This window comes from Diabrotica undecimpunctata, chromosome 9, assembly GCF_040954645.1.
Source record: "Diabrotica undecimpunctata isolate CICGRU chromosome 9, icDiaUnde3, whole genome shotgun sequence".
NCBI lineage: Eukaryota > Metazoa > Arthropoda > Insecta > Coleoptera > Chrysomelidae > Diabrotica > Diabrotica undecimpunctata.
The window spans coordinates 78,026,741-78,044,593 of record NC_092811.1 but is presented as its reverse complement, the minus strand read 5'-3'; the positions used below and the strand labels follow the sequence as shown (position 1 = coordinate 78,044,593).

At 33.1% G+C, this 17,853-nt stretch overlaps 1 protein-coding gene across 5 annotated transcripts in view; it reads left to right on the top strand.

The window, feature by feature from the left end:
- The window catches only part of LOC140450169 (myogenesis-regulating glycosidase), a 194,935-nt gene that overhangs the window by 89,611 nt on the left and 87,471 nt on the right, over positions 1-17,853 (top strand). For 4 of the 5 annotated variants that reach the window (XM_072543620.1, XM_072543621.1, XM_072543622.1 and 1 more), the window contains exon 2: positions 3,338-3,616. The exons of the other annotated variant lie outside the window; for it this stretch is intronic. In XM_072543620.1, the coding sequence (XP_072399721.1) occupies positions 3,356-3,616 (261 nt within the window). In that variant the 5' untranslated portion in view covers positions 3,338-3,355. The remainder of the gene's footprint in view (positions 1-3,337; positions 3,617-17,853) is intronic. 5 annotated transcript variants of the gene reach the window in all.

The following is a 17,853-nucleotide window of genomic DNA, read 5'->3' as shown; positions in this document are numbered from 1 at the left end:
TTTTAGTGTGCAAGTAAAACGTGTGGTGTTAAATGTATTGAACTAAATTAAAACTGAATCTGAACTTAAAAAATGGTGACAATTTGACTATTACTGAAAGCGAACTGAAACTGGCAGCTTTTTCAACAGCCACATTTTTTAGGCTACTAAATGACATGCGTTTTGAATATGGTAAAAGAGGTCGAGATTCGATAATGATGAAAAGAAAGATATCATATCCTGGAGACACAAGTAGCTCAGACCAATAAAAACATTGAGGAAGAAGGATAATGTAAACCTTATTTATACCGATGACTTTTGGAGCTTCAGTCAAAAATAAATGGAGGGACACAACAATCAAGAGATGCATTCATAAAAGGGCTCCCTACTGGACTGAAAGCTCTAAAGCAAAGAAGTTCTCGGTTTGTTCTTCTTCATGCTAGAAGCGAATCTGGTTTTGTGGCATGGGCTTAATTAAGCTTGGCCAAGAAGGGAACCGCTGATTACCATGACGAAATGGACGGAGATCTATATGAAGAATGGTTTAAAAAGACGTTAGTTTCAAACTTGCCGAAAGACAAAGAAAACGTTGTCGTTTTGGATAAAGTCTCATACTACTTCCGAAAATTTGATTTCCCGAAAAAATTGTGAAACAAAAGGCAAATCAAGGATTGGCTAATCGAAAAGAACATTTTCTTCGAGGAAGATTACCTAAAAAGTGAATTACTGGATACTGCGGCTACATTTAGACATGAGTACGACAAGTACAAAATTGAAACAATTGCGAAAAAATATGGCGTTAAGATTTTGAGACTGCCACCTTACCATTGCGAGCTGAACCCGATTAAGATAGTGTGGAGTCAATTGAAAAGGTATGTCGCTTCAAACAACGTCGATTTTAAAGAAAAAAACGGTAGAACGGTTGATAAAAGTAGCTTATCAACGCGTATCTAAAGAGCAGTGAAATAAATATGTGAACCACGTCAAGAAAGTAGAAGAAAAAATGTTGGTGGACAATATGTAGAAAAATAATGATCAGGTGATAATTAACATAGGAGATGATTTAGAATAAATGATCCGGTGATAATTAACATAGGAGATGATTTAGAATAAATGATCCGGTGATAATTAACATAGGAGATAATTTAGAGCATGAGGACGATTTAGATATGCATTTTAGTATTATTTAACGATAATATATATGTTTATCGTGTCGTATAGGGTAAACTACTTGCATTTTTTTGTATAAATGTATATAAGTATTTACGAGGTATTAGATATTTTATGTATACAGGCATTTTTTATTGAATTAATTTGTTTTTTTATTAATACTCTTATTTAACCCAGTTAAATTAAGATTTTTGAAACAAAGCACGTACGGTCTTGGTTTCTCAGTCTATCGCCAAACTACCACATACCTACACTTGTACCGACATGAGCGGCATCGCTGCGCGCCGTAAGACCAACACTGCATTCTAACTGTGGCTTCTATTATAGCTGAATGCAAAATTAATTTAGAAATATAAAAGTGCTCTACTAGAGTTTTACTATATTTTTGCCAGACTATTCATTTTTTTCTTAACTACCCTAATTGAAAAGCATTCTGAAATGTTACTCTGTACTAACTAATATATTTTCTTACATGTTTAAATATTGGAAATATAAAAATACTTTATTACAAAAATTATAAATTTTAACTATGTTAAAAAAATTGCTACTGTAGCGTTTTTAAATAAAACGAGCGGTTCTAACTTATATAAATATATTTATTTATACATTTACAGCACGATTATCTCTTATTAACTAAACTCCTCTCATAACATCGTTACATATATATACCAAAGTTACTATGATTCTGAGTAACCCACCTCTAATTCGCCTACGTCACGGGTTGTTCTCTCTCGCACTCGATACATCGCGAAGGTTCTCGATGCGTTTTCGAGATGCAACCGTTACATGGGCCAAATAAATGTTACAAAGCATGTTTGTAACACTAGAATTCTAATCGTGAGTACATGGCTAAGCTAAATCGAATCGTGAGTCCCTTTTATAAATATAAAATAACTGAAATCAAGTTGAATTTTAGTAAATACAATAAAATTGTTATATTTTACAGAATAATTACCAGATAAGAAATATTCAAATTGCAATAACCCTATTACGTCTATTAAATTAATTAGCTAATTCTAAAGGCAGATCAAGACGCATTACACACCTACTGTAAAAAGATTTGTATTTAGTAGGTACCTGAAAATTTGGAAAATAGTTTAGGTATTAAATATTTTAATATAATGCAAATAAGAAAGCTCTTAAAGATTGGTCAAAACATACTGTTTAGATTCGTTGTATAGTATAAAGAATTTAGGTATATGACTTGGAAAATATTTTAGGACATAAATATTTTAAGAATATTCTAATGAGACGAAAATTACAGGTTGGTAAAGTTTGTTTAGCAGTAAATGGTTGACTTCAATTAGTATCGACTATAAACATCCTGGGTTAACCGATAATAGTATAAAGGGCCCGGTTTCAGGTAACAATGGTTTACCTGAAGTACAAGTTCTTAACAATGGCCAAGTCAGATAAATTTAATAATATTTACGACCACACTAATTGAAGTCAACCATTTTCTACTAAACAAACTTTAAGAACAGCTAGTTTAGATTATTTGCGTAGTAAAATAAAATTATATTAGCAGCATTTCAAAAATTTAGAGATATTTATATTTTAATTTTTTGTCGATATTAAATTTATTGTCAGTTGGGTATAGGTAAAAAAGTATTTTTTTGTTCCACTGGCTCTATTATTAAGCTAACGGGAACGTTTAAAAATAAGGAGTAGTTGAGGGGTGAATAATTACTAGGCTGATAATAAATTCGTAAAATCCTAGCAGAACACTGTGTTATTCCATAAGTATTTTTTTTTATTCTGCTAGCTTGAATATTAAGCTAGTGGAATCGCTACCACTAGGAGTAGGTTTGGGGGTTAAATACGTTAACATCACAAAATATTTTTAACAATAATGTAACACAAAAAAAATTTTGTAACTTTCCAAGGGTTTTTATCCAGAGATTTAGCGGCTTGTATACCTAGTAATATTACACTGATAATGGGTTTTGTAGTCCGAAAACGTTCTGTGATGTAGCTTGAAAGGGTATTTTTAATTATATAATTTCTTGCGTAATATGCTATTAAGTTTTTATTTAAATATTATTGTGTGTGGTTTTTTTTGTAGCAATATATTATTTTCTCATTATTTGTCATTAATATTCTGTCGAAATGTGCTTTAGATATTTTATTACCTAATAATAATATTGAAACTCATTAACAAATTCGCCGATGGATTTTTTCGTTTTAGTTTTAACCGTTGTAAATAATGGATCGAAAAAAATTTAGAAGTGCTTCAAAGTACAACAAGGTTCCACAAGAGATACCAAAAATAGTGTTGGATGCCCCATCTTCAGAAAACCTTAATTTAATTGACTCAGAAATGGATTCGAAAAGTAGAAATGACAACTTAGACAAAGAAAACACTGATGACACGATACAAAGAGATACAATTAGACCTCCAATGAGACGCAAAAATAGTATATCGATGCCAAATTTGGATGATTTGAAGGTTTTTATTGACCAAGAAGTAAGTTTATTGTAAAAATAATAGTTTTTATTAATGTTTGCTCTTTTCTCTAGAAGTTGACTTCTCTATATAAAAATAATTGGAACAAAAACCGATTATTACATATTTTTTGAATTAAATTTTTTATAATTTCATATTTTTTCGATCAAATAAATTCGATTTTGCTTTTTTCACCGAATATTGATATAAAATATTTTGTTTGCTGCAATATTTTTCCTTCTATTTTTCTTTTTAAGGAGTTCTGTTCTGATTTATCTGATATTATAATTTTTTATCTTATGTAACATTAGTATATACAGCGCGCAGCGTTTTCAATTTATCTTTCTGTTTTAAGTGCCACGTTCATTAATATTTGTTCTGTAAGTGCACTTCGAAATATGTTCCAGTTTGTTTGGTTATTGGTTAGGACTGGAGGCTTACTTCTGAGTATGAATTTGGAGTCTAGGTCAATTAGAATGGGATAATGGTCTGACGAATTTATTTAACTCATGATGTTTTATATTTGATTTGATAATGATAGCTGTGCCACCGCGTGCTTTGTCATTTGGATTTTTTGTGTAGTGAACAATGTATTTTGAAATTTTAATATAATTTTTGTCTGTTAGATGAGCTTCTGATATGAGCATAACATCAATTTTCTTCTCGTCGAGAAAATTTTGATTTCTTGGATATGCTGCGTTAGGCCATTTGAGTTCCAGATGGCTATTTTAAGCCTGTGTTGCATTAGTGCATTTTGGAAATCATAGTGGTAAGGAGATTAATCATAGTGTCCATTCTCTTCATTAGTTTTGCCATCAGGTTTTCAAGGTTGGCAATTGTAATTAAATGGATTGAACCGACATTACTTTGTTGGTTTGTGATTTCAGTCGTTTGACTATTTCCTGGAGTGTTTTGAGCGTAAGAAACACCAAAGATAACTGTTTGATTGCTAGTTTCCTTGGTACCTGTTCTAAGGGCCTCTGGTTTCTTCCTAAGTTGGGCGAATTTTATTTTTGTATTTGTTTGTATACACTGCAGCCCTTGTAGTTAGCCGGATGGTTTCCCATACAAAGTACACACTATATTGCTGCGTTCCTTGTGTGGACAATTTAAAGTATGGTGATTACTTGCACAATTTACGCATCTTGTATTCAGGTGGCAGAATTTTGTGTGTGTCCGGAGCGTTGACAACTGGTACATTTGGGTACCTGACGCTTGGGATGTGGTTGTTCAAAGGATAAAATTATGTTTTGGAGTACTCTTATTTCATATATGTCTTTATTATTCGACTTAGTTTTAAGTTCTACATAAAAAAGTGGAAGCGCTGTTTTGGATCCATTCTTATGTATATTAGCTTTATTGGTTACTTCGTGTCTGATTTTTCTAACTAATGTTTTAAAGCATCTTTATCTGCTGTTTGGCGCATATTACGAATAAAACAAAATTTATGACAATTTCCAAAACAAAACAAAAAGACATTTTAAACATAAGAGGGGTTCCAATAGAAAAAGTAAAAAATACAGATATCTTGGTACAATTATTAATGAAAATAACGAGTATACAGAAGAAATAAAAATGAGAATTGGACAAGCTAGAGCAACATTTAATAAGATGAGAAAAATATTATGCAGTAGAGACCTTAGTTTGCAACTCAAAATAAGAATATTACGTTCATATGTGTTTTTGGTGCTGCTGTATGGGGTGGAGGTCTGGACCTTAAAGAAAGAGGTGAGCGATCGACTTGAAGCATTCGAGATGTGGACCTACCGAAGAATATTAAAAATAAGTTGGGTAGACCGAATAACAAATGTTGAGGTCCTCAGAAAGATGACAAAGGAAATGGAAATCTTGAATACGATTAACATAAGAAAGTTACAATATCTCGGCCACGTTATGAGAGGGGATAAATATGTGTTGCTACAAACCATAATGCAGGGAAAAATACAGGGAAAACGAAGTATTGGAAGAAGACGCATCTCCTGGCTCAACAATCTGAGAAAGTGGTATAATTGCAGTTCCGTCGACTTGTTCAGAGCTGCAATCTTAAAAGTGAAAATAGCTGTGATGATTACCAACCTCCTTAGAGGAGACGGTACCTAAAGAAGAAGAAGAAGACGAATCACCAGTCAAAATGTTCTTTCTTCCTGTGTTTGGTAGGTATAATGGTGGGTGTTTTTCTCATTGAGTGCTTTGGTTACGTTTTGGTAATGTTCAGGGGTTGTCGCCTGGATTTTTACTTGGTCATTATAACGATATTTGATGGAGTATCAAAGTGGGGATATTATTTCTAACAAATATCTAAGAGGTCGTATATTACCTACATCTTTAACAAATATGGGTGGGGGTTGAATATTTTTTTTATCTTCACCAGATCCGGTTTAGTTGGTCTCATTAGATACTTCATCTAAGCTATCAAATATATTAGACGTCGCTGTAGGTGCTTTGTGCCAGTAATCGCTTATTACTGTTTGCTTTAGTTGTTTATCGTCTTTGGGACTGTAATTTCTTGCTCTTTTGCGGTTTTATATTCTTGCTCTTGATTTTCATGGCTATCTTGTATATTAATGTTATATAGTTGTGACGGTTGATAAAATGAAGAAGAATTTCGATTAGAAACAAAAGTGTTTACCCGGTGGTTCGTGTTGATTGTCAGTCGACACTGTCTCTTGAGGCAGGATAGTGTTTGTTGTGCAGTTATCATTGCTTTGTGATTCGCTAGACGAGGTTGTATTTCTTGACGGTTGTTGTATGTTACTTATTACAAGGTAGTGGTATTTTCTTTTAAGGTTGATTTGCTTATCGGAGATATGCTTATTTTATTTGATTTCAGGAACGGATTCTCTATGTCCTTTACGGTTTGCACATTGTCGTTTATTCTGTATCACAATTAAATGTTTTATACATTATGAAAATTGTTTATAGGACGCCTATGAATTTATTTGCCGGTGTTTAAGGAAAGATTACTTGTGTCATTTTTTTTTTTCATTTTTATAGAACACTTATAATTAATTTTACTAATTACTAATTAACGAAATACTTTCAAACAAAAACTGTTTACTAAATATTTTTGTTTACAAATTTATTTATGCGACCGTCTCCAATAAAGGTTGGATCGAGACTGATTCAAAACAATAGTTAAAAACTCGATCCGAAAAGCCATAATAACAGATATAGACAAGAAGAAACGCTCGGGTGCGTTTTTAAAAATATTCCCATGATATTTTTTACACAATCAAGGGATACCCCAAAATAAGGTTCAAGAGGTCGCCCAGGTGAAAAGTTGTTCAAATTCTTTTATTAAACAATTTTTTTTTAATTGCTACAATCAATTTTTTTGGCACCGACAATTTTTTTTTAATTTTTTGGATCATTTTAAACAAAACATGTCTCCTGTAGTTTTTCTGTGAACTTGATCGATTTCGAGTTATAAATAATTTAAAACGGAAAAAAACGCAAAATTATAATTTTCAACTCTCAAAAGCACAAGTAAAAAACATTATTTTAAAATTCGTCAAGGACCTAAATTCAAGTTCAAACCTTGTTTTACAATTTCCCTAAAAGTATTTTGGACCTATTTCATTTTAAAATATTGTTTTTTATCGTTAATGAAGCGCTTATGATATGACAGGCGCTCGGACTGTGGTGTGTATAAGAGAGAGAAACAAGATCTGGGGCACACATTTTTGCTGGTTTAAGTTCTTGTTGCACAACTGAGCGCCTGCTCTGCTTTACGTGCTTCATTAATAATTAAAAAACAATGGTTTAAGAGTTATTTACGCACAAAGGGTGTTATCAATATGATTATGCTCGGAGAGCAACATAATTCAGCCAGAGGTCCTCTAGGCCGAGGGATGGATGTTGCTCAATGAGCGTAATTATCTGGTAACACCAGAGATACATACAAGATTTTATTTTTCACTTCACAACTAAAATTAAGACTTTTTTATTTTATTGCATCTACAAAATATATATATATATATATATATATATATATATATATATATATATATATATATATATATATATATATATATATATATATATATGCATATTTTGTATGTACCAATGGTGTAACCGAACATCCATCCCTCGGGTCAGAGGCTCTTTAGCTGGATTATGTTGCTCTCCGGGCGTAATTATTTTAGTTACTCTCTTGGTGCATAAATAACTATTAAACCATTGATAATGAAGCGTGTATGGCATGTATTGTGATCTGCATCTTGTTTCTCTTATACACGCCGCAGTCCGATTTTAAAATAAAATAGGTTCAAAATACTTTTTTGGGAAATGAGAGAACAAGGTTTGAACCTAAATCTACGTCCATGGTATATTCAAAAATAATGTTTTAAACTTGCGTTTTTGAGCCTTGAAAAGTCATACAAAAGTCTGAGCCGTAATTTCGCGTTTTCCTCAGTTTTAAATTATTTATATCTCGAATACGATTAAGTTTACGAACAAACTATTTTAAACCTATTTTGTTTAAAATAATCCAAAAAGTTTAAAAAAAAATGGCCCGGGCCGAAAAACTTGATTGTTACAATTTGATTAAAAAAATTGTTTAAACTGTTATCAAGACGACCTTTTGAACGTTGTTTTGGGATATCTCATTAAAGTGATTATGCAAAAAAAATCATGGAAATATGTTTCCGAACGAACCCGACCTTTGCACCTTGTCTAATAGAGCACATTCGACCATCAGAGTGTGACAAAAGAGACAGGGTCGGCTTGGAGAAATGTAAGTTATTTAATTTAATTTCATCAGATGTCAGCAATAAAACGAATTATAATTTTAAACTCAAAAGTATTACTTTGAGAAGGTCATTAGTTTCTGACGCGTACAGTGGAGACAGTGTTCCTGTCGGCTTATTGACTAGATCAGATGATTATACGCCTGAGGATCGCAAGAAGAGAAATAGAGAAAAAAGATACAGTGTTTAGAAAAAGTAAGAAAATAGCAAGATCCCCGTTTAAATTCTTGTTAAAAAAGTGTAATTTGTTAGTGAATATGATACAGGAATTAACAAGAGAAACACAAAACGCAAGTACAGAGGTTACAGAAGTAAAAGAAGCACGAGAGTATAGCAAAGTAAATTCAAAAGGGGAAATTGATACAATAAAAAGAGAACCAAAATAGTAAAAAATGGAAATATAAAACGGTCAAAAAATGGTCGACTCTGACCATAAAAATACTCCTAAGAAAACAATGAGAAATTAAAAAAAAAAACGAAATAAATGTAGATGTAAAGATAGATAAGGCGAAAAAGGTAGGAAACAAAACATGCTCGGTTGATATGAAGAATGATCGAAATGAAGAAACAAATAAATAATAGTAAAATAAAAATAAAAGAAAAGAATGAACATAAACTTTAACACATAAAATACACAGAATATTAATGGAAATTGTTAATAAAAGAAGAATTACATATACTGGGCAACATCAGACAAATATTAGCGAATAAATAAATACGAAAAGCAAAAAAAAATTTAAAAAAAGTTTGGCAAAATGATAACGTAAAAAAATGGAATAGAGACAGCAACTAACTGGAAAATATTTCATTAGGTAATAAAAAAAAGTAATATGTAATAATAGAATGTAAACTGATATTCAAAATATAACGGCCATAGAGAATGAAATGAAACAAACAGAAATAAAAGAAAAACAAAAGACGGATAAAAAAAATGCAGGTGCAGAAAAAAACACAAGAGATATAAAATTTATTGCAACATGAAATGTAGGTTTATTATATAAAACAAGTAAAGTAGAACTGGTTAACCCAAAAATGAATAAATACGACATTGAAATTATAGGATTAAGTGCAATATTAGTCCGAATAGGAGACCGGCAGCTAATGATATACTCTGGCAACACAAACAATAGACATGAGGAAAGCGTTGCAATACTATTGATCACAATGCTTTCTTAACGTACTTCTGCTGCACAAGAAGGAAATGTTTTTTACTGGATTAGAAAGGAACATCATAAATGATTTTATAAACGAGATTTTAGGCAGGATACTATAATATAGTAGAAATAAACATTTACGCTCCTACACACAGAGGTAACGAGAAGAAAAAGGAAGATTTCTATGTAGACCTTCAGCTTTAAGCCACTTTTGACAGAACAAACAGAGTTAAGAACAAATACAAAAAAAACATAAAAAATGTGATTAAAGATATGGACGCAAAGGCAAAGAAAATACAGAACACGAATCAGTTATGGAAAGGGAATTACTAAAAACACTTGACCAACGAATAAAAATCAGATAAAAAATTATCACATAACTTCTTGCCTGATTACTTGTTAACGATGAATTTAACAAAATATCCAATTTTCGGAATCACCCCAACTGCCCCAAATCAAATCCTAAGAAACATCCTAAATATAGGAATAGTAGAAAGAACCATAAAAAATATTCTCAGAGGGGAATCTCAACCTCATATTCTCAATATCTACGTTAGCAGTAGCAGGTAAAAATAAAAAAAAAACAGGGCAACTTAAAAGGCCTACAGAAAAAATATCAGTCCCGGGCCTAACTAGACTATCTATTTTAAAACATTTTGGGAAATATTTTTAACAATTGAAATTGAATTTGACGACAACTTCAGCATTATTCATTAATTGTAACATGCCTCCATCTGATCATAGATCTTCCTTCTCTCATTTTACCACCTATTGTAGCCCTTAACAAGATTTTTGGCATTTTAACCTGGGTCATTCTTTGGGCATGTCCTAGCCATCTAAATCTTTGTGCTCTTACTACTACATTTACATTAGAATCTTTATATAATCCTGATAACTGTTTGTTTTATTCTTCGTGTTTACTGAATGTTTATTATTTTTTCGCCAAATATTCTTTGAAGTATTGTTCTTTCTCATACTTGTAGCATTGATCGCTCAGTTTTTGTCATAGTCCAGATTTCTGAGGCATACGTAACTATTAGTCTTATTACAGTTTTATACGTTTTTAACTTAGCTGCTTAGTAGTCGTCCAAATTTGATCGAGATCGGATATATGTAAAACATTTATTTGTACTAAATAATTACTGTTATCAATTTTCCATTAAAACCTAATTATGCCCTAATGGATTTTAATTAATAAAAATAAATCTGCTGTTGCGATACGAAACAGATACTTATATTTTAAGTCAAATTTTTTAATTTTTTTTTAACAAATTAAATAATAAAAAACATAAAATATACTAGTATTAGTGCGGGCGATTGTATCAAAAATGTACTGTGAGTTTACTTGGAATCCAGAAATCAAAGGTAACACCTAATACTAATATTAATATTTAAATCAACATGTCTAATGGATATAATCAGTATCCATATCCATTTCCATACTCTCAATGTATAACTTCGAGCCAAATCAACCTCGGCGATCAAAACTTACCAGTTCAACAACTAGGATATTTTTCACAACAAATGCAAATGCAAAATGGCTGGACAGCAAAATTTCGCTGTAATCCAGTCAATGCAGTTACCTCAACCTCAATACCCCTATTCAATCCAAAGTACATTACCGCAGTATCAATCACCGAGCACATCTAAAACAAATGATGAAACCAAAATAGATAACTAATGGCAAAATAGATGACACACCAACAGCAAATAAATTTAATGTATTAATTAACGAAGAAGCAGAGAATGAAAAGTCAAAAAAACAACAAGAGAAACTCACACCGATATGCATTGCTGGTGTTAAAAGTATTTAACCGTTAAACGAACTATTAAACACCATAGCCAAAGATAAACATTTAATCAGAGTACTGGATAAAGAACAAGTAAAGTTCCAAGCCCAAACAATTAAAATATAGGACAGTATAGTTAAGGCACTTGATGAGAAAAAAACCTAATATCATACATCGCAAGAAGCAAGACAAACACTTTAGAATAGTGATTCGTCATATGTATTCCACAGTATATATACAAGAAATTAAAAAAGAAATAGAGAGCCAAGGACATATAGTTCTACAAATAACCAATATACGACACAGAACTACAAAAAAACCCTACTACTATTTTTGTGAACTTAAAAATGCAAGAAAATAATAAAGAAATTTATAAGATTTAATATTTACTCAATGGAAAAATTGATGTCGAAGCTCCAAAACTAAAAAGAGAGTTAATACAATGTGTGTAAAATAAATAGGTGTGTAAAATGTGCTCTACAGAGTGAAGCCAGATCAACAGTACATCGGTTGATCCAAGGCCAAGCTCCAATAAGTATGATGCAGGGAGCTGATAACTTAAGGCTATACCAGGACATAAAGGCAGACCCCGTTCTAGGAATGCCTGTAGACCGAATGGTTACGAGGTATAGTTTTAACAAAAATTTTCAAATTACAATACCAAAAAGAGAGGACTGGGAAACTGGTCCGCCGCTAACAGCAAACTCAATATGGTATACGGACGGCTCCAAAACGGATACAGGTACGGGGGCTGGAATATATGGCATAAAACCAAGGACGGAAGTCCGGGTATGTCTAGGAACATACGCGACCGTATTTCAAGCCGAATTAGCTGCTATACACAGGTGCGCTATGGAACTAATCGGCCGAAATGTAGATAACGACTCCATCGTTATCTATTCGGATAGTCAAGCGGCTCTAAAGGCTCTCAGTTCGGTACAGGTCGATTCATGGCTAGTATGGAACTGTTTGGATGTCCTCTCTCAGGTGGGAAGTCAAAACAGGTTGACACTTGCCTGGGTGCCGGGACATAAGGGTCATCGTGGCAACAAGAAGGCCGATGAATTGGCCCGAGAAGGCGCATCTGCGCCACTGGTTGGTCCGGAACCCTTCTTTGGAATCGCAAATACGATAAAAAGGGCAGCCATACACAAATGGGTGCAACAGAAGTCTCTTGAGTGGTGGAACAACTCACCAGGACAGAGGCAGGCCAAACAGTTCATCAAAGGACATTCGGCTAAATTTACAGCAGACTTACTTTCGCACAGACGCAGGACTGTCAGAATGATAGTGGGTCTGCTCACTGGGCACTGTAGACTCAATAGACACTTGAGTCTCATAGGCCTGACAGAAGAGGACGCCTGTCGTTTCTGTCTGGAAGAAGAGGAAACCGCTCTACATGTTCTGTGCCATTGCGAAGGTCTCGCACTAATGCGGTTTCTAGAACTCGGAGAGGAAAAACCGGAAGCACCAGGCTACATGAAAAGGCCACTATCAAGGCTGTTGAGTCTCATTAAGAGGACCAAGCTAGATGAAGTGCTTTAAAATAAGGGGGAAACACAATAGATCTGCAAAGGTCGCAGTGTATCAGGCTCTATTGGCCGCCCCATTTTCTACATTCTACATTCTACAAAATTTGCTCTAAATCACCTAACAGTTGACTGCCCTGAAAAAATTCGATCTGATCTAGTAAAATATGTACTTGGTGGTAATAACCACCCAGTGAATTACAGAGGATGCAGTTTACATAAACAACTGCAGGAAGCAAGATTTTTAATCTTAAGAAAGAAAGAGTCACTGAATATACTACGAAACCAACAGGTACCAGTGGCTACAACAAATATAAATACACCACAAAGATGTGCATATGCTTAAACGGTAAATATCAATCAACAAGAGATTCCAATGGTCACTTCAAACAAATGACATGCAGGAGGTAAAGAATATGATGAAAATGCTTATGGAACAAATGAGCACAATGCTAAATTTACTCACGACGCTTGTGTCAAAAATAAACTATGACTAATACAGTAAAATTAGCTCTATGGAATGCTAATGGCCTGACACAACACAAAAATGAAATGTATGTATTTATAATTAAGTAATCATAAACTAGACATAATACTGATTTCACAAACACTCTTCACGAAAAAAAGGTTCATAAAATTTCACAACTATAAAATATATCGCACAACACATCCACATGAAATTGCACAAGCTGGGACAGCAATTATTATAAGAAAGAACATCAAATATTACCAGACAACCCAGTATCATAAAGCACACATTCAAGCCACAAATGTAGTTATAAAAGATTGGATACACTTGGACCTAGGTTTATTTGTGAAGGAGACTACAATTCAAAGCATCTAATATGAGCTCTAGACCTACTAATTCCAAAGTCCGTGAGCTGCAAAAAGAAATACTCTAAAGACGGATAAACAGATCAAACATGCAGTAAAACATTCTAACACAGTTTTACAGGAAGTAGCATAGAACTCAACACCATTATCTACGAGTACAAACCTACATACGAATAAAAACTGTTCCAATATAATATCCGAAAAATTAATGGAGAAAAGACGGCTCAGAAAATAATGACAAACAACAAGATCAGCTGAGATTAAAATAGACCTCAATAAAGCAAAAAAAGAACTGAAAAATCTGATAATGGCACTATTTAAAAAATGCAACTTTTTACTAATACTTTTAAAAACCAAATATAACCCAAGCCACTGACTACTCGTTATGGAAGGCAACAAGGACCTTACGAAGGCCAAACTATACAACCCCTCCACTAAGAACAGAAACAGGAAAATGAACGAAAAGTCCACTAGAAAAAGCCGAAACATTTGCAACACACTTTAAAAAAGTTTTTACTCCAAATGACGGATAATACTCACTACAAACTGAAGAAGAGTTCTTCCTGAAAAAAGATTCACAGAAAATGGAGTAAAAAAACTATATAACACAACATCGATCCAAAAAAGCCCCAGGATACGACCTTATTGCTGGTAAAACTCTGCAGCAACTTCCAGGGAAACGTTTTCAATTTTTAATATAGTTATTTAAATCTGTAATGAGCTTAGGATATATTCCACCAACCTGGTCATCTCCAATCCGGAAAACCAGATGCATCAGGAAAAATTAAATGGCGAATAGTTGTCGAATATAGAAAAGTAAATGAGAAAACATCGATAACCGATATCCTATTTCAAACATTCAAATAGATATTCTACGCAAACTAGGACGCTTTTAAGACTTATCCACCCTTGACCTAACTAGCGGATTTCATCAAACTGAAATTACCTAAAAAGATGCCCAGAAAAATGAATTTAATGTGTTGACAAATAGCCTTTATCAATACACGAAAATGCCATTTAGATTCAAACACGCACCCTTAACATGTTAAACAGTAATGGACAAAATACTAAAAGGACTTATAGGGGAAATGTGCTTAGTTTATACGGACGATATTTTTGTATTATCTACCTCTCTTTAAGAATATAAGTTAAACCTTAAAGATTAAAGATTAAAGATTAAAGATTAAAGGAAACCAGATTTAAAATACAAGCGAAAATTCGAATATTTAAAGAAAGAAGTCGATCGTCGACATTTCGTAATGTCATTGTCAAAATCACAAAACCATTGAAGAGATGAAAATTTTCTCAACTTTTGAAAATTAAATCGAGCATCACTATTTAAATTATAAAATTTGTCGTGTCTTTCGTATTTGAAAGACGTAATTGTAATTAATAACCTCATTAATATTGTAATAATGTAATGTAAAAATGTTTTATTTCGGAAAAGTATACAAACGTGATCTTTTATGAATCCACGAGTGACAGCCATCCTTCAGCGTCATACCAACTTATACTTCTTGTTAGACATAAACGTAACACCTCCTCCCTTGACCATGATTTACAAAAGATAACTAAAAGTAAAGTACCTACTTATAAATTCAATCTGGTAGCAGGTTTTCTTACTTTAGTGGAACGCCTTAAAACGGGTTTGAGCTCCAGGTAAATATTGGAACTTTCCATATTATTTGAAATTTCCGATTCTTTGGTAGTCATTTCGGTAGGTGGTGGTGAGACACTGTGCTCTGGAATGGATGCCTCCATTGCAATCAAATTGTGAGGAATGGTATCCAAAATGTAACATTCTGATTATTTTGAGAGTATATTCCCCAATTTGCCTTATTTGATCTACATGACGTTTTTAGGTTCTGCCATCATCTAACTGAATTAAATAATGTAATAACCCTAATCTGAGTACAATTTTGCCAAATTGCCATTTAGAGTGAAAATAATCTCTCACTGAAACTCTAGTTCCTATACCAAAGTTTCTTAGACTTTTGTCAGTATAGGTAACTTTATCACTACACGAAGGTTTCAGTAAATCTAATCTATTTCTTATTTGTCTTCCTAACATAAGTTCTGAGGGACTTTTGCCTGTAACTTTATGTGCACATCTGCGGTACTGCACAAGAAGCATACATAATTCGAACTCCCTGTCATTTTTTCACTTTTCATAGTTCTTAAACAATGTTTTAGTGTTTGGACATATCTCTCTCCTTGTCCATTAGTTTCTGGATAGTAGGGTACAGTAAATTTTTGTATAATTCCATTATCTTTCATGAAACTTATAAATTCATGAGTGTCGAATTGTCTACCATTATCAGTAACAAAAACTTCAGGAATACCAAAAGTTGCAAAAATTTTTCGGCAAATTTCAATAGTAGTTTTTGTGGTAGTGTTTTTTGTAAAATGAATTTCAGGCCATTTACTGAAGGAATCTACTAATATAAAATAATAACCTCCATTGAAAGGTCCAGCGTAATTAGCATGCACTCTTTCAAAGCAAAATTTTGGTGGCTCTCATATATGAGAGTTATCTTTAGTTGGGTTGTTCTTGTGTTTATTGCATTCTAAACAATTTTTACAAAGTGACCCAATATCCTGGTCTATGTGAGGCCACCAGAAATAACTACGAGCTAAAGATTTCATTCCGACAATGTCAAAATGTGCAGTATGTAATTCTGTCAAAATTTTACTTCTTAATTTAGTACTAGGTATAACTATTCTTTGTCCTCTCATAATAACATTAGATTGTAATGAAAATTCAGCTTGATTTATATTAAACCTAAATTAATTATCAACAGGTTTTCCTGTTTTTAGCCCAAAAAGTAATTTTTGTAGAGTATGATCATTTTTTGTATGAAGAGCTAGATCTCTAATATTTGTAGGCAAATTTTCAATTTAGTTTATTTCGAAATATCTGGTTCGTCATATGTAAAATTTTGTTCTGAGTTAGGTAGACGTGAAAGTGCATCAGCATTGAGATGAAAATCTGTATTTTTGTAACAAATATCATAATTCAAACCTTGTAAGAAAATTGCATAATGTTGCATTCTTGTTGCACTTAACACTTGTAGGCTTTTATCGGGTGCAAAGATTTGAACTAAAGGTTTATGGTCAGTGACCAAAGTAAATTTTCTAGCACATACAAAATTGTAAAAATTTGTTACTCCAAAGATTATGCTGTATGCTTCTTTGTCTATTTGTGAGTATTTTTTATGTGTAGCAGTAAGAGTTTGAGAAGCAAACTGTAAAGGCCATGATCGACAGGCGAGTAAAACTGCGGTTTTGCGGCTCGTCGGTAAAGCTCGTCAGTGTATCATTGCAATACCGCGGTTTTATATACCGACGAGCCTGGCTCGCGGCTTGTCAGTTTGTTTTATTTTTTACTTGGCTCGTCATTTAAAACCGCGCGTGTATCACTACTGGTGAGCAAAACCGGCAGTTTTCAGCGGCTGTTGAAGTGAAAAGATCAGTTTTTAATCATGGATATGCGTACTCTCAGCCACGACTTTTTATTAGAATTTATATATTGTTTACGAGAATGTGTTTGTTTATGGAAATGTACATCGCCAGAATACAAAAACAAAACAACTCGACTTAACGCATATGTTAAACTTTTAAATACCCAACGTCTAGGACATTTCCGCTTTTTTTTTGTAATTTCGTAGTATGCTATAGCGAGGTAACATAAAACTTCACTTTCAGTTGAACACGACATGTTAGCTGTGGACGGTTGACAATGACTGTTTTGCTCGCTAGTCGATCAGCACTAACGAGCCGCGAGTAAAACCGTCGTTCTTAAAACCGCGGTATTATGGCTCGCTCGTCGATCACCCACTTAAAGGTCTCTCTGTACCGTCTGAAAAAATATGTGAAATTACTTCACCTATACCATAGAGTGATGCATCAGTTGCTAGGACCAATGGTAAATTTGGGTCATAGTGTCATAAAACATTTCTAGAACAAATGAGTTTTTTTTGTTCAAAAGTATTTGACCATTTAAAATTGACATTGTTTTTAAGAAATTATTTAATGGTTGTAATATTGTAGAAGTGTCTTTAAGAAAACGCCTATAATAATTAATTAGACCACAGAAACTCAGAACTTGAGTTCTATTTGTGGGTGTTGGGGCATTTGCAATTGTAGTTACTTTATCAGCACAAGTAGACACCCCCGCTTTACTTATTTTATACCAACAGTAGT